The sequence below is a fragment of the Euprymna scolopes genome, chromosome 15 (assembly GCF_053919585.1).
Source record: "Euprymna scolopes isolate OS-2025 chromosome 15, ASM5391958v1, whole genome shotgun sequence".
Classification (NCBI taxonomy): Eukaryota; Metazoa; Mollusca; class Cephalopoda; order Sepiida; family Sepiolidae; genus Euprymna; species Euprymna scolopes.
This window is the reverse complement of record NC_136496.1, coordinates 111,565,045-111,590,150: the sequence shown is the minus strand read 5'-3', so window position 1 is coordinate 111,590,150 and position 25,106 is coordinate 111,565,045. Positions and strand designations below refer to the sequence as shown.

At 35.0% G+C, this 25,106-nt stretch overlaps 1 protein-coding gene across 1 annotated transcript in view; it reads left to right on the top strand.

The window, feature by feature from the left end:
- Window positions 1-370: 370 nt before the first annotated feature.
- The window catches only part of LOC145294071 (NPC intracellular cholesterol transporter 1-like), an 84,705-nt gene continuing 59,969 nt past the window's right edge, over window positions 371-25,106 (top strand). The window contains exon 1 of the mRNA XM_080141073.1: window positions 371-697. Within this exon, the coding sequence (XP_079997199.1) occupies window positions 608-697 (90 nt within the window). The 5' untranslated portion in view covers window positions 371-607. The remainder of the gene's footprint in view (window positions 698-25,106) is intronic.

The following is a 25,106-nucleotide window of genomic DNA, read 5'->3' as shown; positions in this document are numbered from 1 at the left end:
AAAATCATTTAAAATGTCCCAAAGAAACTGACATTTGAGGAATATTTATTAATTTAGTGTTAAAATTTCACAAATCGAAAACATCTGATTTTTCATACTCCCCTCCCCTTTTTACGCTTATAGCATAGAACTACATTAAACTAAATATAGCACACTTAGACCTGTTACATCTAACAGCTGTGTTCCAAAAAATCATAATGATCGGTTAATTAGTACAGGGTTAAATCTTGTACACAGCAAAATATGAACATAAAAACATATCTAACTTTATAGATAGAGAGGAGATTAAAATAAAACGCAAACGGAGATAATTCTATTCCCTTATCATTGGTGATACAGTAGTTCCAGTAGCCAATCCGTGTTTTGTAATGATCCGAAGCCGGTGGCCTGACGAAACGTAACGCGGTCACGTGACAATGACTGTTTTGTACTTTATTCCTTCAGTTCTTCCGTTGCCTTCATGGTGGAAAGCTCCCTCCATAAACACGACGACCCCTCGACTAAATGACTGGAAATATTGAGGAAATATTTTTCAGAAGATTATTTTTCCATTGACGTAAAAATTAATAAAAAAGAAAATCGACATCAATTGAAAAACAAGAAGATCATGATGAATTTTCGGCGGAGGAGTGTATGTTTATTACCAACACAAAAATCCTATGTTTTTTTACTATTGCTATTATTGGTCATAATTAAGGTAAAAAAATTTATTTTTTATTTTTGAAATTAATTCTTTTGCTTTTAAATTTAGTTAATTTAACGATGCTTATGCATCGCGCTATTTAAAAAAAAAATAGTATTTAAGTTTTGCAATATCTTATTAGGTGAAAAGTACCCCCCCATATTAAAAATGGCTTTCTAAATGTTTTAGCACGGTACAATAAGTGCATAAGTATCAATTAAGCTTAACATCTTTAAATACTTGTTTCAAATGTTTTACTTTTAAAGTTGGTTTTGGGTGGTAAATAATACTATAGGTGCCTCCGACGCGAGATCCCCCCCCACTCTATGTAACTGTAATTTAATGTAACTTTTTTTTTATACCAATAAATTTGTTATTAACTAATACTAATCTTGTTTAGAAAGCCATTCTTAACACGGGTGTTTTCTAATTCTCTACTTAACAATTTAATATAAAAGATATCGTAAAACTTTTTTTATTACTATTAAAATAAAAAAAATAGTGCAATAACAGAAGTAAACTTATTTTGTACTTATATGACCCCCCCCCTCAATTGCTAATATTGTCTTTATAGAATCCGATAAAGGGTACAATATTGAAACCGGGTCCTTAAAAAACGACGGAAACTTTATCACATCTAGTTTGTTATTTGTATTTTTTTTTTTATTTTTTATTTATTTATTTTTTTTTTATTATTACATATACCCCTTCTACCATGCTGAAATTGCACAGTCATTTTTTTCACATGACTAAGGAAAAAAAAAAAAAAAAAAAAAAAATGAAATCGTTCAGTGACAGGGACGTACATGAAAGCTTTTTTTTTGTTTTCCTCTGAATTTAATTAACAAATACAGAATTTTCTGTATTTTTAACGAGGTTGAATACTGGACAAGTACCAAAAATTAAGCATTTGCAATGTAAATAATGTATTAAAAGAACCTGTTTATTTCGGTATTATTATACAAACACCGTGACAGCGTTAGGGTTTAGGGTTAGGGTTAGGGTTAGGGTTGGGGTTAGGGTTAGGGTTAATTCGCTGTCACGGTGTTTGTTACTGGGCAGTTACGCATTAACTTACCCTTCCATTTATGAACTTTTTCTCAGAAAGTTTATTCTAAAACTATCTCATAAACATTTATTTTGGCAAGACTGGAGTTTAGGTGGAAAAATAATCTCGAACCCTTTATCACATAAAAGGAACTAATTTCCCTAATCACCGGTACGTTACTATGTCAATAATATATAAACAATATTGGTATTTCAGAAGTTGTTTTTGAAAACAATTTAAAAAAAAAAAATTCTTTTTATATTGCTTTTAATTAAAATAAAAAAGGTTTTCGTAGGTTACAATTATGAAAAGTTCTATTCATATTTAAATGTCTTATATGTTCAGTTTTTTTTTTTTTTTTTTTTTTTTTTTACACAATGAATACCTATCCACGCTATTTTTTAAATCGTATTTCCAAGTTTAATTCAAGTTTTATATGTTTTTTATTCAATTGTAAGGTTGAATATGTACAAAACACTCTCCCCTCCCCATATTAAGAATGGCCTTTTAAATATAACGTTATTTACGTCCGGATCGCTCTAGACTATGCAGTGCACTAGTACCTTATTGATAAACAATACATAAATAGAAATAATAAATTATCAGACTTTTTTAAGTTTAAACAGTATTTTTTTAATTAAAAATTGAATCGCGTGATTATTATTAAATTACGTGAGTAGTTATAAACGATACAAATTAATATTAAACACGCGTAATCTCTTGCAATTTATTATTTCTCTATTTCAAATTTAAATTTATTAATTATAAAACCTTCGGTACTTATGTATTTTTGTTACCGTGCTAAAAAAAGGTGCTTAAGATATCGTGGAACGTTCTGTTTAAAATTAAAAAATGTTAAAATAAAGAAGTAAAAAATGAGAAAAGAAAGATATCGTGAAAAAAAGATCGTGAAACGTTTTAAAATAAGTAAAAAGTTGGGCTTCTTTAAGTTGTTTTCAAAAACAACTTCTGAAATACCTATATTATTGACATAGTAATGTATCGGTGATTAGGGAAATTAGTTCCTTTTATGTGATAAAGGGTTCGAGATTATTTTCCCACCTAAACTACAGTCTTGCCTTTATTTTTAATCATCTGTTTTTCAGTAAAATATTAGGCCTATGCTTCTGCATGCACTTGCAAACTCCTTTTTAAAACTAAATAATTACTCCCCACATTAAAAAACAAAAAAAAAAACAAAACGCTTGTCTCTTTATTCTGCAACGAAACCCCCCCCCCCCAGTTTGTGACCATCATATAATCACCTCATACGCTACAATGCTCCACCCACAACAAACCGGTTGCAATATTTTATATATATATATATATATATATATATATAACTAGTTTGTTTGACCATGACTTTCTGAAACCCTTTAATACTTGTGGAAGTACAATTATCCGCGGGTACATACAACTAGGTGTACAACGCACCTCCTCAAAAACGCAAAATGAAATGACATATTCCAAATATCCACCCTTAATTGTATTGAGCAAGCATCATATTTTTTTTTTTTTCGTATTAAACAACTGCTACCAGTGCTACCTAGATATAGCCACGATTAAACATTTTTGGTGGACCTGAACGAGCTTTCCCTCCCATGCCGTAAAATTAATTCCTTTTCACGCTTTCTTATTTTTTGCGGATCACCGTCGATAACAAACTTATTAGCAGGAAATAATTTGGTAAAGTTTATTAAATGACTTTTAACGAGGGGGGTCACATTGCAACTAAGGTGTCAATTCAAATGTAAAAAAAAAGAAAAAAACCCAAAGGTGCTTATGCATTTTTGGCACCGCTATTAAAGTTTCAGGTTCAATTCAAACGTTATAATTTACCGAAAAGTGATCTCCCACTTTAAAAGCCATAAATAAACTTACCAAAAAATTGGTACTTCTACAGTTTATCGCTGAAAATGGAGAAGCCATTTTGGAGGGGAGCACCTGTCTTTAGAATCGGAGGGAATATCCATATTTTAAAATATGGCTAAAGTAGGAAATAACAAAAAAAAAAAAAAAAAAAAATTAAACGGGGTTGTATTACTCTGTACACATAGATCCGAAAAAGTTGTCAAAACAAATATATAACAAATATTATCAAAGGCAAGATAAGTTACTTTTCTACCAAAAATGGATCATTTTTTTAGTGTTTTTATTTAATGTAACATGTTTATTAGCTCGAAAAACATACAATGTTTACCGATGCAATCTGAAAATTGCAAATGGCGGGGTAGTGGGCACTCGCTGGTAAACACGATAAGCTTGGGAAAACGAGTTAAAACTAAAAAAAAAAAAAAAAAAAATACACAATACTTTTAAAAACTCACCGAATGGTAACATATTGAGCGAGTTTCTAAGAATATTTTTTAGTTTTAATTCATTTTTCCCAAGCTACTTACGCCTGACAGTATAAGGCCACCATTCGCCCATGCATGGAGTACTGTTGTCACATCTGGGTTGGTGCATCTGCTGCTTTTGTCTCTCGCTCCTGGACAGGGTTCAAAAGAGTCGCCAACCTGATAGGTCCTGAACTGTCATCTAGGCTTCAGCCTCTGTCCCATCGACGAGATGTTGCATCCCTCTGCCTGTTCTACAAATACTTAAATGGTGAATGCTCTGACGAACTGCAAACACTTGTACTTCCTCGACGTAACTACCCCCGACAAATCCGACAAGCTACTAAGTCTCATCCCTTTACAGTAGAGATCCTTAGGTACAAGAAAGCCTTTTACTCCAATAGTTTCTTCCCCCAGAACTGCAGGTCTTTGGAACTCCCTTCCGGGATTCTGCTTTCCCAACTGTACTGATATGCAGAAGTTCAAGTGTAATGTGAACAAACATCTTTCTACTCATCTCTCTTCATAATGCCCCCTGCTAATTAAGTCCCTGATAGTAGCCCCCCTGGGTACTGGTCGCGATTAGAGTTCCCTGCCGAACACCCTAAAAAAAACACTGACTTCTCCCCACGCATGAGCAAAGGAAAGGACATGTTTTAGTTGCCATAGTAACTAAACGGTGGGGAGAAGTCAGTGTTTTTTTTAGGGTGTTCGGCAGGGAACTCTAATCGCGACCAGTACCGCCCCCTGCTTCAAAGTGGCACTGTGCCTTGTTTGGGGTGAAAATTGAATTAAAAAAAAAAAAAAAAGAAAAGCTGACCGTGTTTACCAGAGAGTGCCCTCTGCCCCGCCATTTGCAATGTTCGAATACATCGGTAAACACTGTTTTTCGAGCTGAATAAACATGTTATATTAAATAAAAACACTAAAAAATTATCCAGTTAGGTAGAAAAGTAACTTATCTTGCCTTTTGATAACATTTGTTATATTTGTTTGACAACTTTTTCGAATCTATGTACAGTAATACAAACCCAATTAAACTAGTTATTAATTACTTCCGGAAAGAACTATGAAAAGTAAATAAAATAAATTACATATCTGTAATTGTTTATTTGTTTCTATTTAATGAAAATGGGAATTTTTTTTTTTTTTTTTTTTTTTCATGAAAACGTATATATTTTTTATTAAAAACAGAATGTCGTATTCATAATTGTTTAAACTGGGCGAGCGCGAGCGCCATTTGAAAACGTAAACATTGTCCAGATCCGCTACTACAGAACACCGACCACTCTAATTTGTTTTTTCAATTTTTTAGGTAATTGAGGTCGCTGACAACGAATCTGATAATCAAACTTAGGGCAAATTCACCGTTTGCATGGTATTAACCCCCGAATAACTTTCTACCATTTTTCAGCTTCCGTTTACGCTGCGCGTGCGCGCTGCAGCATGAACGATGGCTTGCTTCAATGCTTCACCTAGCAAACTGCCTTCTCACATGGCGTACCAATCAAAAAATTACGGACTGACATTTTTTAATGACTTACAGTTAAAGAAAAGTACAACAAATTGGGACTTTTTTTGTTGTTGTTTGTCTCACGTAGTTTTTAATGTGGTTTACAAAAACATAAGCACCAAACATCTATGTTTTTCATTCTTTTTTTTGCAGGAGGGGGATTCAATTATAGAACTTATGTGGCTTAGGGGCTTTTGCAGTTTAGTTAAACGTTTTTTAGAAAATTCTATGCCCTGGAAAAAAAAATCCCCTCCCCCCAACGTAGTTTGCTTGGTGAAGCCGTCGTTTATGCTACAGCGTGCATGCGCGTAGCGTAAACGGAAGCTGCAAAATGGTGGAAAGTAGTTCGTGGGTTCAGGGGTAAATACCATGCAAACGGTAAATTTGCCCGAAGTTTGACTATCAGATTCGTTGTCAGCGACCTCAATTACCTATAAAAAAAAAAAAAAAATTAGAGTGGACGGTGTTCTGTAGTAGCGGATCTGGATATTTACCATTTTGTAATTTTATTTCCTACTTCACTTTTAAATACTCCATTTTCGGCAATAAACTGTAGAAGTACCAAAAAATTTCCTGTTATTATGGAAGTTAAGTCTCGGATCGATAATTCACAGAAAAAATAAAACGTGAAAAAAAAAAAATGAATTTTACGAGGCGGGTAGGGTATTCAGGTCCGCGCTACACCATTTTGGTGGAGGAGAAATCCTTCACGACTGAGACATTTTTATTTTTGTACCTTTTCTCCACGTTAAAAAACGACCCTGGTCCCTGGTGTCTAACTCTGTCCCGTGGGGAGGCATAGTAAATAGGTACACCATTTTAATAACAGCCATAAAACATTTTCCGCAAGTTTTACCAACAAATATTATATTTAAAAAAGTCCCCCTACTGATCTCCCCGAAATACATTTTAAACGTCTTTTAATACGGGACCAATAGGCCATTTTCTTAATTTTTATTATCAGTTACATAGACACGAGAATTACGTACACACTAATCGGCACTTCTGCATGATAGTGCCATGAAGCGACTGAGACGAGTTATCGACCCTGTTCTTTGAATGAGAAACGCCCTCTACCGGCCGTTCTGTGAACCTCAATTATAAACAAGTGTCTCCGAGGACGCAAAAATATATAACGAAATAACACAAATATAGGGAAAGCGAAACATTTATTGTATAAAAAAAAAATATAATCTTGATGTTTTAATATTATTTCTTTTAAAGAAGTGATTTATAAGTGAAAATAAAATGTTAAAAACATGAAACCTTTATAGATTGTTTTTAGCACTCTCATACAGGTCCGCCAAAAGTCGATTATTTTATTCAAATTCCAGTTAAATGAAAAATTCTTTCAATAGCTGGAACACGTCTAATTTCATATGCCCGAGGTTTCATATTTTGCAATTTTTGATTTTACCGGGTGATTTCGGCCATTAATGTTTTTCTTCAAAATAGCTGATTCTTAAGATAATCGACGGATCAATTTTTTTTTTTTTTTTTTTTTTTATATAAACAAGTACAATAGGGACTGCCAAAATTTACCCCAGAATTACCCCCCCCATATGTAACGTAACACTGCAACTTTATAAATTGATATTATCAGTATAACTTTTGTACCATTTAAAAGGGCAAAACAAACTAGTAATTAACATTTTCATCGTATGAAAATAATGAAATTGCGAGACGAATCTTGTTTACATAATTGGCGCTTTAAAATAACGTTCCCATGTAGTAGACATTCAGAGTGTGAAAACATACACGTGTTTAATAAATCTAGCAAAAATCAACTAATGGTGAAATTTTCGATACTTATCCATTTTAGAATGACTTCTATATATCTATAAAAGTGAAAGTGTGTATCTGTCTGTACATTTCCCTACACAATATTTGTCGATTTTCAGCCTACAGACTCGAAATTTAATATACAGGGTACTGAGATTTGGGAAAATCTTTGTAATCTGTTTTCGGCCTGAAATTTGGCTGTTAAGGGGTCAAAGTTCAGCGATTTGACCTTTGAGAACTCTATCAAACTCCTCCGTCAATTGTGGGTCTAAACAATTGAAATTTTAGTTCCTTGGACATGGATCTAACTTGATTTTAGCCCAAAACAAATGTTAAGGGGTCATAATAGGGGTCAAAGTTAAAAAAAAAAAAAAAAAAAAAAAAAAAAAGAATTGACTGCTGCCTGCGCCCTGCGGTCTCTACTCGGACAATTTCTGGTGTAAACATTTGAAATTTTACATAAAGGGTATTCCGAGATAGGGCAAGCTTTTTAATCGGTTTGGGTCGAAAATTTGAGCTACTAATATATAAATATGTGTGTTTGCATGTCTGCCTAAAACTTTCGACAGAGGCGACAGATTTCACAAGATCAGTATCGTTTTTAAGCTCAACCTTTCATACGACAAATATCGAAAAATTGGCTAAAAACATTAATATCTTCACCTTCAACTGGGCACTTTTCTACAGGGAGGTGTCACTTTTTTCGTCGATATTGTCAAAAGTAATCCCCTCTTTTAGATTGTCTAGCCTTAATTTAAACCTACGTCATATCCGGTTTGGCGGTGGTCGTAACAGCAAAGACGTCACATTTTTTTTCCCATTCTCTTCCTCCTTCGCGGTATGGGTTCGAGCCTGCCTTCCTACTACCACTTTTTTTTTTTTTTTTTTTTTTTTTTTTTTCCTCAATATACACTTCCAAACACCCGGGTAACGCCGGGCTGAAATGCTAGTTACATATAAAATGCACTTTCCATAAAATGAGGGAATATTTTTTAGTGAGTGTTCTCCCACCCCTATTTATTTCTTTGAAATTAGAACAAAATATATTTAAATCTATTGAAATTTCTATTTATTATTAAACGTAAGAGTTCAAATAAGTAAAAAATACTTATTTTTTAAAAGTTTAAACACACAAAAACTTACCTTGAAGTTGCAATTAAAAAATTGGTAGAAGTTTAATGCTTTTTGGAGGTGGGGGTAAATAGCGTTTTTTATAATTAATATATATATTATAATCAGTTGAATTGCTAAAAAAGTAACTTAAAAATTAACTGATTTTTAAACGATTAAAATTCCATTTGAAAATGCTTTTGTATAAATTTAAATCGTTCCTAAACAAATAACGTATAGTGAACAAACAATTTTATTGTCACTTCTGCTCTTCCGTAGATGTCAAAAAAGTAATGTAACATTGTTTTCTACACCCCCCCCCCCCCACTGAAAAACAGATTTTGCTTATTTCTAACGATAATAGTGAATCATTTTTTACATTTCGATAATTTAATCTTTAAACTATTTGAATGTAAAATAAATTCCTATTAAATTACAGTATTAAATAATAGTTAAAAAAGAAAAAAAATCGTTCGCCGTGGCTCTCAAGCATATCAATTGATGTCACCAGATCAGGTGTACATTTTGGAAAGTTCACATAAAAATGGTAGTGCCTAAAGTACAATATTACATACTTAATTGTCATAGTCAAATAGTGATATCAATATTGTTTTCTTTACCAAGGAGTCGACAGTTATCAAGGCCCAGAGACCACTCGAGGATAAGGGTTAAAGTGAACCATAGTCAATGGGACAATATAGTAATCGTTAGTAGTGTACATTTGGTAAATTGGATTACTTAAGGGGGACGCCTCATCAAGAACTTGTTTACGTTGGACTTGCTGACAACCATATTGTAGTCAGCTGAAAAGAAGGAAAATGGAAGTTTGACAGGTGTGCAATTCTAAGAAAGCACTGTTCATGGAATCTAGGCACAGATAGTGGAGGGGGAATTATTGACAGTGCTTCCAGCTAGATTAGTTTTTTTTTTTTTTTCTTGAAAGTTTAAATACATTGTTTGGTTTTAAATCTTATCTTTTGGTTGTCTTTCAACATTATGCAAAAAAAGATGAAAATCGGTTGTGTGCCCTTGATTTTATCATTGCTACTTTACCCTTCATGTACACAGTAAAAATTTAATTTTCTTGAATGAAGAAATTACTTCATCAAATTGCGATTTATTTATGTATTTAATTCTGTGACTAGCACGTACATAGACTTTTCTGTATTTTTACTTTTAATTGCCGCCATAAGTGCCAATCTAAATAAGCACTAAAATCGGTAATTGCGCATAAAGGGGGAGACTCTAACTTTCAAACATGTCGGCAGGTGGCGCCCGTGTCTGTGAATCGAGGTATAGATAAAATTGAAAAATATATTTTCAGTTTTCACCCCCGTTTATAATAAATATGTAAACTTCAAACAATTAAAAAAAAAATTATCACATCTTTTTAAATAACTTTAAGTTAATTTTATATATTGTCAAACTATTTAGATATTTTAAAAATATATTTATTTACAGAAACATGAACCGCATCAGACAAGGCCAAACTATTTGCCAATAACTTTGCAGCTAATTCTACCCCATGCAACGAAGGCCATCAACTCCCCGTATTTCCTCCTATAACAGACAACATGCTATGCAACATGCAAATATCTGTGCGTGTGGTTGCCAAGCTAATCAAAAATCTTGATTCCAGTAAAGAAACTGGCTCTGACGGCATTCCAATTAGTGTTGAAAAAGCTTCAACCAGAACTTGCCCCCATGCTTACAACTGTTTAAGCATTGCCTTAAGGAGAAATGCTTCTCAACACCCTGGAAAACCTCAGTATGCCCTTTATTTAAGAATTCGGGTGATAAGTAATCTTCCTCTCAGTACAGACCAATAAGTCTTCTGTGTGTCCTGAGTAAGTTGCTCGAACCCATATTAAATAAAAAAAAACAAAACAAACAAAAACTAGTCAACCACCTCAGCAGAAATAACCTTCTTAGTGACATGCAATATGGTTTCCGTTCTGCTAGATCTACAGCAGATGTGCTAACGGTTATATCTCATAGGATTAGTGAATCTCTCGACAAAGGCTTCCTTTCTAGGGCAATTGCTCTTGACGTATCAAATGCCTTCGATAAGATATGGCATAAAGCCTACTTTACAAGATTTCCAGCTACGGTATAACTGTAAACGTTTTCTCAATTATTAAATCATTTCTCTCTGATAGGCTCATAAGAGTAGTGGTTGATGGGCAGAAATCAGAGGCCCACAGTATTTATGCTGGAGTCCCTCAGGGGTTCATCCTGGACCCAAAACTCTTTTCCTGATCTACATCAATGATCTCCCAAAACACATACTTAAATCATTCGTTGACATCTATGCTGATGACACAACCATCTATGGCAACACATCAAAGGCCGTAAATGACAATTCCCTGATTCTCTTTCCTTTGATCTTGAGCGTGTTGTAGTGGGGGAAGAGGTGGCTGGTTACTTTTAATGCATCTAAAACCAAGCTCCTATCTTTACATCATCAATGCTCTGATCCCCCATCTGGCATCAATTGAAATGGATGGCTCTCGTCTTGAGGAGGCTCCATGTTTTGACAAGCTTCTGGATTTGACCTTTACTCCTAGAACACATACATCAAGTCTGTTGCCAAGGTTACTGGGAAAATGGTGGGATCCTTCTGCTGATGTAATTCTCTATCTATATAAAAGCCAAGTACGTCCAAGGATAGAGTACTGCTGCCACATATTGGAAGGAGCTGCTAAAAAACAGCCTATCCTGCCTTGACAGAGTACAAAATACACTTTGTAGTCTAGTGGGGGATGCCCTTTTCTCTTTCCTGCAACCTCTCCCACGGACATTGCGAGCCTGTCTTTGTTTTATCGTTATTTCCATGGCAAGTGCTCGTCTGAGCTCTAATCTCTGGTCCCCCTCACCAGTCTTTCATGATAAACACCCGTCTGGCTGAAACCACTGTCAATAATTTTCCCCACTCTTTATCTGTGCCTAAATCAAAACGTAGATTCCATGAACAAAGCTTCTTAGAAGTGCACGCTTGTGGAACTCTTCCATCTGCTTGTTTCCCACCTGACTACAACTTGGATGTCTTCAAGTCCAACATAAACAAATTACTGATGAACCACCCCATTAAGACACTTTATCAAATCTCCAATACTAACGATTACTATGATACTATTCCATTGATTACTGTACACGTAATAACCCTTATCCCTGAGTGGCTTCCAGGCCTTGATAAGTGGTGACTACCATGTAAAAAGTTTTTTTTTTTTTTTTTTTTTTTTTTTTTTTTTTTTTTTTTAGCAGTTTCAAAAAGGTTAAACTTGCATGCTGACTGCCCATCTCTTCCGGAATACCTAAAGCAATAAAAAATATTGTGACATAAGTACATAATCCTCTGCATTATCTGGAAGGTGGCGTGGGGTGTAAATACATACTAATTTCGGAAGTTGGACTTATTTCTCCACCCCTTCGAGGCATATTCAGCGTTTCTATTCCGTTCCAGAGAACTCTACCACCGTTTGCTTCAAACCTGATTATCATTAAACAGTCGCTTCATTATTGGTGATTCAAATTAATTTAAAGGAAATATGGTACTTATGCACTTTTACCATGCTGAAATGTTATTTTGAAAGACCTTAACATGGGAAGGTGTTTTGTAATCATTGTGCTCTGCTCCAACCTAACAATTTAATAAGATATTGTGAAACTTGAATTTAACCTGAAAAAAAAATTACTCAAAAATAGCACGGTAACAAAAGTGCCTACACATCAGAAATACAGTTGAGGAGTTTGTTAAAAATTTTGGTTTATTTATTTCTTTGATATTTACATTAAAAACTGTTATTTGCCTGAAATTGTAGATTAAAATAATCGGTGGTATCCATCTTTTTCCCTTTTTTTTTCCCCCCACCCCAGGAGGTAAGATCCTGGGGTGGGGAATAAAATTGACGCTCTAATTAGTTTGTATTTACCGCCTTCTTGCTGCAGGAGATGAGACAAGGTTGTGAGAAGTGCATTGAAAATCTAGTGCTCAAGACGGAGAACTCTGACCTCAAAGTTCCTGAGCAGCCCCATTGATGTTTTCCACTAAGGGCGTCTCTAACGATTAGTAATAAAATAATCTTTTAACATCTGGGGAAAGGTGTTCTTTCTAGAACTGTATAGAACCGAGTTCAGCAAATCAGAAAGACACCTAATTGAAATGATCAAACTGTATCCAGCTGGTTGTCAAGAACATATTCTCGATTTTTATGAAAACAATTCCACTATTATTAGTATTATGTATGAAAATAGTGTCTTACTACTTTAAATTAGTAACCTGGCCAAATATTGGTAGAAAATGAAATGCTGAAAGATATCAACCCAGTATCACTGTGGCAGTTATTGGATGAGTTTCTATCAGTATTTTTGATCTGAGCCATTATTGGGGGTGAGAACCTCATGTTGGCCATTTTGTTATTCTAACTAAGCGACTACTTGTTTTAAACATTTCACTTGACCTCTTCTATTCCACATTTTATATCTACTATTGTCCTGTTCATCTATGCCAATATGTCAGTTAATAATTTTTTTTTTTTTTTTGTATTTCATACCTAATAGTAATATTTTAACTCTAATTCACTCAGCATGTCATAATCTTAAACAATTTTAGCTATTGCATCCTGCCTTTCCAATAAAATATTGGGTTGGGAAACTTCACAATTACCTTTTTAATAGTATTATAGTACTTGACCCTCAGTTCCAGGGACTCCTCCTTTTAAAGAGCAAGATGTCACTGATTACTGTACTCGCAACCAATATTTACGGTAAATATATATCAAATATTAACCTTTTTCGCACTTATGGCAGCAATTAAAAGAAAATACAGAAGTTTGTATGATGTACATATCTGTCACAGAACTAAAATGTCATATTCCAAAAATTATGTAAATCGATCAAGTAGTTGTAGTCAAACTTTAAAAAAAAATCAATTTACTTTTTTTTTCTATATCTCTGTTGAATTTTATGATGGCAGACAAAAACATGACTCACTTGGTGGTAAAATTTAATTTGCTTGAATAAAAAAAACAAAACTATTTGATCAAATAGGATTTTTGGAATATTTCATCTTTATTCCGTGACTGATACATACATCATGCAGATTTTTCTGTATTCTTACTTTTAATTGCTGCCATAAGTGTCTATCTAAATAAGCACCCTTTCTTTTAATGTAAATAAGTCGTAAATGAGTAGATTTGTTTAAAAATTTTTCAAATTTTGAAATTATCAACAATAGCAAAGTTAAGCAGGGGGCAATGGTCTTTTTATATAAAATCTTATATAGATGCTTTTTTTTTTTTTTTTTTTTTTTTTTTTTTTTTTTTTTTTTTTTTTTTTTACTTGCCTCCCCGTGAGGGAAGTTAGACACAAGATCTGTTTGGGGCAGCCCCCCCCCCCCAAAAAAAAGGGGCACTCTTGTTAATAACAAAAATAAAAAAAATGTAGCAGTCATGGAAGATTTCTCCAAGACCAAAAAAGTGAAGTGAAAAAGTAAAGTGCGGCATCAGAACAAATACTACACTTTGATCTTGGCCCGAAGGCCCATGTCCTCTTTGTAAGGGGAACAATTTTATAAGCATCCATATATTTGGGAAATTCAATCATTGCACAAATTACTTGCTATAAACAAAACTAGAATGAAAAAATTTTATTTTATTCAATTATATTTTAATTTTGAATTTTTTTTTTATTCCATTGTTGAACCATAAATTGGTACTGTGGTTTTGCTTGAATTATCTCCCTTCATGTTTTGCACGCGTTGATGCATTTAGATATGGAACTATTTCCCCCCTCCTCGAACTAGAATTAAAGTTTATTGGCCAAAGTCGAGTATTATGGTTCATTTTACTTCACCTAAAGATAACCAACATTTATTGCAGCCAATGATCTAGAAAAGAAGTTATCTATTTGTTTGCTATTACCCAATTTTGATTATGAAGATAAGCTCAACTCATAATTCAATTTTATCCTCATTTGTGTTAATGCCATTATCTGAAACGAAAACAAATTAAAAAAAAAAAAAAAAAAAAATTTAAGTAGCAACATTATTTATATATATATATATATATATATATATATATATAAACAAAATAGCCATTCTTGTATTTCTCCATCTGCTAGATTAATCCTGTTACATTATAGGTAGTTGTTAGTATGGCAGCTGGGGAAAATACAACACCATTAAACTTTGCTCAATCCCCCCCCCTGAACATTATGAAATAGTAAGCTTTAATTCAAAGCTGTCATTTTAATTACTAGAACATTTTACAGCTATTATGCCAGGATTACTTCAAAATGCTTGATAAAATAATTTATGTCAAATGAATGTACTCTTAATCAAAACTGGTAGGAAAGAAATTAAAAAAAAAAATTTAAAAAAAAAAAAAAACCTTGCCAGTGTTTACACTTTTTCATATAAAAAATAACGTATGAGTGAACTTGGGTTCAAACTAGGATTCTTAAAAGTAAAAAAAAAAAAAAAATCGTAAACTGGTATTAAAAGATCTTTTAGTAAAATAATTTTATTAAACACCCCTAAGTATTAGGAGTTTTAACTTTCCTGTTACTGGATGGGGGGGGGGGGGCTATACACACTTACGTTGCTCTTAGAGTAAAGCAGCATTGTTAATTTAGAATATTAAGTCCAGATTTAAGTTTTGAATTAGTGCTGAAGAAACACGGAAATTACCAAAATTGAAAAACTTATTTTCTGACACAGGAGGCCATCGGACGCTTAGTCGGATCAAAGTTGATATCTGTTAAAGTCGTTTTTAGGTTGTATTCTTGGGCATTGCTCTCATTTGGAAAGGGGTTGAATTATTGCTGATTATCAAGTTTTTTTTGGGGGGGGGGCTTATTCCTAAGTAAACCTTATCTAACTTTGCAGGCGGGGGTGTAACTATTTTAATTTAAAATTTTACTGCTATTGCGGTATATACAAAAATTGACTCTGAAAATACATTTGAGTTGAGATTTGATAAAATTAATGATTTTTTTTGCCTTTTTATTTATAAGCACAAATTTACCATAATACTAGACATCCTATTTTAAACTTTAATTAGACGACTTTTTCTATTTGTCAACTTAAAAAGCTTGAAATTAAATTTTAATGTGTTGCCATAAAGGAGTAGGCAATTTGTCTTGGTTGATGTGTTCACTTGTCATTTCCCCTTTTAATGGTGAAACTTTACAATTTTCTTCAAAATTAAAGTTTATTTGTACTCATAAATCCAATGTCAGAAAAATAGAACTTTTTTTTTTTTTTTTTTTTACAATTCAAAACTTGTATCAAAACTATTGTATTGCTGCTTGAACTTTGAACAGAAATATCGATAAGCTTATTCTTTGCCATTTATCATCAAAATGGCAAAACGATAGGGCACTATTTCCTAAAATTTTGCTTTAATAAATTTGATTAAGGATTAAAATTTTTAGGTTATTTTTAGTTTTTTTTTTTGGGGGGGGGAGATATGAATCACTCTGTAAACTTGTCTCGTTCTTATAAAGAAAAAAAATCATAATTTAGAGGAATCTTAAATGCTGCTTGGAATTAGAAATGACTTGTTCATTTTAACCCTAAGTTATTTAAATATGACTCAAGTCATTGTAGATATTTTAAAAATATTTACATGTAAATGTTTTTTACACGGTGATCACCACTTATCAAGGCCCGGAAGCCACTCGGGGATAAGGGTTATTGCAAGTACATTACGTTAGTGTGGAGATTTGAAGTATTTACTTAAGGGGGCGGTTCATTAGGAATTTGTTAACATTGGACTTGAAGACATCCAAGTTGTAGTCTGGAGGGAAGCAGGCAGACGGAACAGTTCCACAGGCGGGCAGTTCTAAGAAAGCTTTGTTCATGGAATCCGCATTTTGATTTAGGCACAGATATAGAGTGGGGGAAATTTTTCAGTGGATTCAGCTAGACGGGTGTTTTTTGTGAAAGATTGGCGAGGGGGGACCAGGGATTGGAGTTCAGACGAGCACCTGCCATGAAAATAACGATAAAACAAGGATAGGCTCGCAACGTCTCTTCTGTGGGAGAGGGGTTGCAGGGTAGAGAAAAGGGCATCCCCCACTAAACCACGAAGTCTATTTTGTACTCTGTCAAGGCATGATAGGCTGTTTTTGGCAGCTCCTGCCCAGATATGGCAACAGTATTCCATCCTTGGACGTACTTGGCTTTTATATAGAGAATTGCATCAGTAGTGAGATATCTTCTGGAGTGGTAGAAGGATCCCACCATCTTTCCAACGACCTTGACAACAGACTTGATGTACGTGTTCCATTTCAGATTAGGAGTAAAAGTCAAACCCAGAAGCTTGTCAAAACACGGGGCCTCACCCAGACGAGAGCCATCCATCACAATTGATGCCAGCTGGGGATCAAAGCGTTGATGATGTAAGGATAGGAGTTTGGTTTTGGATGCATTAAAGGTAACCAGCCACATCTTCCCCCACTGAACCATGTGCTCGAGATCAGAGAAGAGAGAATCCGAGAGAACTTTGTCATTTACAGCCTTTGATGTGTTGCCGTAGATGGTCGTGTCATCAGCATAGATGTCAACAAATGATTTAAGTATGTGTTTAGGGAGGTCATTGATGTAGATCAGGAAGAGTTGGGCCCAGAATTGACCCCTGAGGGACTCCAGCATTTATATTGCAGGCCTCCGATTTTTGTCCATCTACCACTACTCTTATGAGCCTATCGGAGAGAAATGATTTAATGATTGAGAAAACATTTCCAGTTATACCGTAGCTGGAAATCTTGTGAAGTAGACCCTTATGCCATACCTTGTCAAAGGCCTTTGATATGTCAAGAGCAATTGCCCTAGAAAGGAAGCCTTTGTCAAGAGATTCACTAATCCTGTGGGATATAACCGTCAGCACATCTGCGGTAGATCTTGAAGAGCGGAAACCATATTGTGTGTCACTAAGGTTATTCCTGCTGAGGTGGTTGACTATTTCTCTATTTAATATGGATTCCAGCAACTTACTCATAACACACAGACTTATTGGTCTGTACTGAGAGGGAGAGGACTTATCACCTGAATTCTTAAATACAGGGCAAACTGATGAGGTCTTCCAGGGGGTCGGAAAGCACTTCTCCTTAAGGCAGCGCTTAAATAGTTTCGTAAGTATGGGAGCAAGTTCTGGTTGAAGCTTTTTTAACACTATAATTGGGATGCCATCAGGGCCAGTTGCTTTAAATGTTGCAAAAAAGGGAAACCTATACCACTAGGGAAGTACCCTACCTCATTAATTTTGTGGCAGATTGGGAAGCCGTTTAGAGCCCATTTTTTTTTTTCTTTTTAATCATAAAAAAAGAATGGAAACTATCAAGAGTTTAAATTTTTAAAATTACATCAGAATATTTTTGAATCTTAGAATTTAAGATTGGTTTTATTTCAAACTAGGTAGTAAAGTCAGTTCACTAATGCTTTCAAGTTTGATACTTGAAATTAAAGCAAGACTTTCATGAAAAAGGAAATTGATTCTTGATGTGCATGTGAGCTTTTTTTTTTTTTTTTTATGAACTGCTTTATTGAAGTGTTGTTAGTTAACTGGAAAGATAGAGGGTGAGAATCGGTCATCCTTTTTAAACTCCTGCTTTATATATCTTTGTAGTTTAAATTGCCTCCTCCTGAGAATTAATTAAAAAAAAAATTACATTCTCATCCCAAACAAGGCACAGTGCCACTTTGTAAGCGGCTAATATCAGGAACATAAGTTGTAGGGATACTATATAGGGAGTTTAACAATAAGATGTCTGTTCACATTTTACACTTGAAAGTACATGTGAGTACAATTAGAAGGATGAACCAGGAAGGGAATTCTGGAGTCTAGCAGTTCTGGGGAAGAAACTATTAGAGTAGAAGGCTTTCTTACATCTAGGGATCTCTGTAGGGGGTGGGACTTTGCTGCTTGTCGGATTTGACACGGCGGAGGTATTAGCAAGAATGAACTCTTCTCGGACATCAATGACTCTTAGTGTTTCAGAAACTAGAGAAGAAAAATCCAGTTCAACAAAAAAAAAAAAAAAAATCAACTCGAACACTCAACTTCAAGAAAATGGTGAATGTTTGAAAATTGGCAATTTTTCAATTTTGCGATAACATTATCTCACTTGTTTCATGGAAACTGTATTTTACTACTAAATCACTGAATGGCTTAGACAAAAAGATACCCAGTAAGCCTAATTTTTTCGTAGTAAACTAGAAATTCCCCCAAGTTTGAATTTAATTAACAATTATATTGTATTGTCCTCAAATGACAAAAAAAAAAAAAAAAAAAATCTAGGTTTCTGAAAAATTTTTGCCGATTTATTTTTGATAAAAATAAGTTTAAAATGCCACAAGCCAGATTTTCTCCCGTGTATATTTTCTGAAAATATAGACGCTAATTCTCAAATATCTAATGCAGGCCATTTCTGGAGCGTCAATTTCTGATTTAACACTTTCTTGAATATTTTGATCAAATTAAGTTCTGATGCTGAAATTTCACATGGAAAATGTTTTTGACCTAGGAAATCCAAAACTATCAGATTTACCCCCAAATCAACTCTTAACATTAAGGAGCCAACAGAAACACTCCAATCGCTTAAAGTGTTTGATAACCTTAACAGTATTAAAAATGGATTCACAACTATGGTTGGGGAGAAGGCAGTGTCTGTGGAAGTGAGTGTATCATCACACATGGACTGCACATGTGTATTTGGATCTTGGTGGGGCATACTGTGATCTATGCAACCACTCCAGAGCTGACTGTCACAATCCGGATGTTGTGCGAGCAGGCTTTGAAATCAAGAGAACTGTCGCTGATGTACACACCTTGTTCAAGGAAATGGTCAACGATGATGGTGGGTTCCTCAAACATCAAAACGACTACGGTACACGGAAAGGTTTGACTAACAAGTCAATACCGAACCATGAGGTAGTCTCTGTTGCATTTTCATGTTAATCTGGCTCTGTACCAATTTGATATGACATTTTTGAGTTTCTTTTGATGGTTAATTATGAAAGTTAAGCATCAAATAAAACATTATTTTAAATAGAATTCAGACTGTAGAAAGCAACTGATGTAAATAAAATTAATATGTAAACATGTCTTTCATTTAACACATGAAGAGACACATCTGCTTTTATTTACATTCTGGGGAGAGAGAAATACAAGTAATCACAACTTTATATCGTAACGAGAAAAACAAAGGGAAGTAACTCCAAGTTACTTAAAATGAAGTCGTCTCGGTTCAGGTTCTTCATGCACTGCTTCGAACATTCGATCATTGCATGGAGATTGCAGTTCATCTGAAAGCAGACGTGTTTGAATGGACAGTCTGATGGATCCTACTGCCATTAATTTCTTGTGGCTGCCAAAGAGATCCAAAAATAACTAGAGGTATTAGGAGAAAGATGGGACTTCCCAGATAGTATTGGTAAAGGAGGAACGTCAACAACTGGTAACACCACCGGTTGCATCTTGCATCATGGTGGCAGACATTGTAATTCAGATGTTACCTGACTGATTTCAAGGTGTCCTGACGCAGATTGGACAATATCTCTTGATCATCCTGCAGTTTTCATTGTCAGAACATCAACATCCAAGAGTACAAGAAAGTTTGCACCACCCTTTACCTCTTGTATTTAGAAAGTTTCCCTATCCAATCTCCTCAGCCAGTAGATTTGATGTGGATTAGTGTTCCATCAACTCTACACAAACTACTCGCCCACTCTTAGGAACTCCTTGACCTGAACAATGGTCATGAGGCGAAGTGTTTTGACAAATCTGATTTGGAAGCCAACAAAATTCTTCATTCTATCCACCTCAAGTTGGCACGGAAAACCTCAAGCTGACAATTTGGAAGACGTAGTAACCGATTGTGGTTAGGCTCAGATCATAAAGTAGACAACATCCGACTGCAAGCTCAGCTATTCTGCAAACATTGCAACGAGTATAATCATTCTACATGTTACTGCAAGAAAGATCTGTCTCTTAGCAATGACGACGCTCTGTTTGAGAAATTATATATAAAGCCACCTGATTGCACTAGGGGATCATAACGCTCTTCAGCACATCAGGTACACTCTGGTCCGACTTTGAAGATGTGAGGTGACTTGAAGTGGCCCTCACTTGAAACTACACCAAAGACCATAACTGTGGCCGGAAACCTTTTCATCACCCTAGACATGTCCCTGTTATTTGTGGCAATCCAAAAATGCATTTTGAGGGTGCTGGCAATGGTCCTGTTGTCATAACTTGAATCAGTAGAGAGCATGAGTTGTACAGTGGTGCACCTTCAATCTCACTTGTTAAGTATTGTCATTTTCAGACATGATAGAAGGCTTATTGCTCTTGGGATTTATACACAACTGGTTAACTAGTAGATAGTCGACAAAAAAAAATCTTTCAAACAAATAGAATCATGCCATCTTTTCTATAGCAACAATTTTATTGTTCCACCCTGTACTAGCCAAACCCATGTGGTTTTTGGAATATGACATTTGTGCATGACGAGTACATGCATTTTTTTTTTTTTTTTTTTTTTTTTTTTTTTTTTTTTTTGTAATTCTGAATAGGCACTGGATTTTATGTAAAGCTTTGAAGGTATAAACACTCAAATTTCTTCAGATGTTTTTTAGACAGCCTTCGTTAAGAAAAAAAAAGCATTGTTTTAAACATTTGCATCCAAAACCAAACTCCTATCCTTACATCATCAATGCTCTGATCCCCAGCTGGCATCAATTGTGATGGATGGCTCTCGTCTGGGTGAGGCCCCGTGTTTTGACAAGCTTCTGGGTTTGACCTTTACTCCTGATCTGAAATGGAACACGTCAAGTCTGTTGCCAAGGTCGCAGGAAAGATGGTGGGATCCTTCTACCGCTCCAGAAGATATCTCACTACTGATGCAATTCTCTATCTATATAAAAGCCAAGTACGGCCAAGGATGGAATACTGTTGCCATATCTGGGCAGGAGCTGCCAAAAACAGCCTATCATGCCTTGACAGAGTACAAAATAGACTTCGTGGTTTAGTGGGGGATGCCCTTTTCTCTACCCTGCAACCCCTCTCCCACAGAAGAGACGTTGCGAGCCTATCCTTGTTTTATCGTTATTTTCATGGCAGGTGCTCGTCTGAACTCCAATCCCTGGTCCCCCCTCGCCAATCTTTCACGAAAAACACCCGTCTAGCTGAATCCACTGTGAAAAATTTCCCCCACTCTATATCTGTGCCTAAATCAAAACGCGGATTTCATGAGCAAAGCTTCTTTCTTAGAACTGCACGCCTGTGGAACTCTGTTCCATCTGCCTGCTTCCGTCCGGACTACAACTTGGATGTCTTCAAGTCTAATGTTAACAAATTCCTAATGAACCGCCCCCCTAATTAAACACTTCATAAAATCTCCTCACTAACGTGATGTACTTACAATAACCCTTATCCCTGAGTGGCTTCCGGGCCTTGATAAGTGGTGATCACTGTGTAAAAAAAAAAAAAAAAAAAAAAAAAATTTAATTTGATTTTGCTTGTTTTATTAAAAAAGAAAAACATTTTTCACTTGGAAAATTGTTGGTTAAAAAAAAAAATAAATGATCGGTAAGATAAGCATTTTATTTCTAGTCACCATTTTGAAAAATTCTTTTGCAAATGCGACAGTTTCACTCTTAAGATTTGAAATAAGGTCAGGAAATAGTTTGGATGTCTGGTTAGGCTTTGGTCCTTACACCACTTGACAATTGCAACATGTTCTTCATGCAGGATTGATGACACCAAATCCTAATGTCCGTAAAGATATAACAATAATTGCAATGTCTGAAATGGTAGGAGTTCAGGAAAGAACATTTGGACTAGTATTCGTAAAACTGAATTGATATCATTGGAGTATAAGGATTTTTTTTTTTTTTTTTTTTTTAACTGGAGTGTTATAATAAATAGGAGTGGCTGGTAGAGTGGGAACTTCTATTAACGATGTTATTGCTGTTAACCAAAACAATACTCTATTGTGCACAGTGTGAAATATGGAAGTGAAACCTGACCAGTGAGGGTCATGAATGTGTTGCATTGAGAGAAATGATACAATGTGTAATGTGAATCTTAAATCAAGCCTTAAATCTGATGACCCTCTGGCAAAATCAAATCTAGGTAGGATGTGAACAGGAAACTTTGTTTTGGTCGCAATGAAAGAGTGGATGATAGTTGGCTTAAGCGATAGAACAATTGAGGTGACACTTAAAACATAGGTAGTGATACAAGGTGTTTTCAACAAGTTTCCAGACTTTTTTGTACGAGCACTTTCATTGATAGTACAGATATGAAACTCTAGACTTTTCTGAAATAATCTGCGATCGTAGTGCACTTGTACTGTTCCAACAACTTCTGGAGGACCCCCACCCCTGGAAGTCCTGTGTGAACGTGTCAATCATCATCATAGCCTCTTTCATCTCAATTGTTTCATAACGGCAGCCTTTAAGGTTTTACTTGAGCTTGGGAATAATCAAGTCACAGGGAGCAAGGTCTGAACTATAGGGAGGGTGAGGAACTGTCTTGATGCCCATCTTGGTCAAATAGTCTGTGACAAGGATGGAGTTGCGAACTGGTGCATTCGCACAAATTTACTGTATTCTTAGTTCGTCGTGAATAATCCATGAAATCCTTAATTTGGCCTCGTGCTACCAGATCAGGCTGTCTGAAGATATTGGCGTCCTGAGATGAAATACACCTAACATTGATACTTTGTTTTTCTACTTCCTTTTGCAAAACTTATGTTCTGCAAAAGCAGGAACAACTCACCTTTTCCCTCTTCCCATTTCTCCCTCTCCCTTTCCTTTTCGACCCCCCCCCCCAGTTTTTTTTTACAAGGAAATCACCACTTATCAAGGCCCGGAGGCCACTCGGGGATAAGGGTTATTGCATGTACAGTAATCAATGGGACAATATCATTGTAATCGCTAGTAATGGAGATCTGATAAAGTGTCTTACTAAAGAGGACGGTTCATCAGGAATTTGTTTATGTTGGACTTGAAGACATCTTAAGTTGTAATCGGGTGGGGAAACAGGAGTACACTTCTAAGAAAGAAGCTTTGTTCATGGAATCTACGTTTTGATTTAGGCACAAATAAAGAGTGGGGAAAATTACTGACAGTGGTTTCAGCTAGATGGGTGTTTTTCATGAAAGATTGGCGAGGGGGGGCAGAGATTGGAGCTTAGACGAGCACTTCCCATGGAAATAATGATAAAATGGCAGGCTCGCAATGCCTCCTCTGTGGGAGAGAGGTTGCAGGGAAAAGAAAAGGGCATCCCTTACTAGGCTACCAAGTCTATCTTGTACTCTGTCAAGGCAGGATTAACTTAAAATGTACCAAACATTAATACTGTAACCCTTGAGTTTTCCTACTGCAAAACTCCTTCATGTTCTGCAGGGAACAAAAACTAAAACATCCACTATAAAACAACCAAACCAAACACTACAAACTAGCGATTGAAGATACAAAGAGCTTGAAAAAATAAATTTTCTACGAAATAACTGAATGCAACATGAATATTATTTCCAAAATAACTAGATTCAGTATTAAATAATTCGAAAAGGGTTGATATGCCGTAAAACAAAATAACCAAACCTTAATTTGGCCAGTCAATTTCAGTGTTCTGACTTCCTTACTCCTCCCTCAGAGAAGCCCTGCCTTAGATTTCTTATGCCACTCAAACTGATGCTCTATTTATGAAAAATCGCCCAAAAGCAGCCTGAAGCATTCTCTACATTTCTGCAGCATTTTTTTCTAAGTTTGAAACAAATTTCATTGCATATCGTTCTTCTAAAGTGTCCTTATGTCCAGATTGCATTTTTGAAATTCACCAACTGTGGCAATCGGGCTTTAGTAGGGTGCATTCCAATTCCTGCTGAAGCTGTTCATTAGAACCTTAAATAAAAATTGGTTGGTCATCTTATACTATATGTAACAATAACATACTGAATTTTCAAGAGTCTATGACAATTTTAAATGCCTGTAGAGTTCAGAAAAATTTTGATGTCTTTGAAAGAAAGACAAATACATGATTAGAACTAAAATCTATTTCTAAAACCCACCAAACAGCTGCCAGGATGTTAAAGAGAATATTCTCGAAGATATTTGAATTCTGTAGTGAAGCTTTTTAGGACAAGTTTAAATGTTGTACCCTAATATCAAGATAATATACCAACTTCACTATTAGCATAATTTTTCATAAATGTCTAAAAATAAATCACTTGATGTAGAAAATGGTTTATTCTATGCCAAGATTCCTCTTTTGGCCAAGTTTTGTAATCGTTCACTAATGAATTTGGGAGGGGGCGGGGATTGAACATTACTTTTGGATGTCTATGGTTTTAAATGTACTGTGTTGCAATGAAAATGAATCTTTGTACTTGAGCAAATGCAGATTTTTTTTTTTTTTTTTTTTTTTTTTTTAATCTATAACCACAACCCTCTGTATCGAAGTACGACAAAGGTAGACCATTATTTTAAGATCCAAAAAAAATCTAAATGCTCACTTGGTTGTCAAATTCCTTTAAGGCTTTCATTCCTAACTGCAACACTCAAAATACAGAACATCTGTGGCCATGTTTTTTTTTATATGCACAATGACATAGAAAATCTATTTC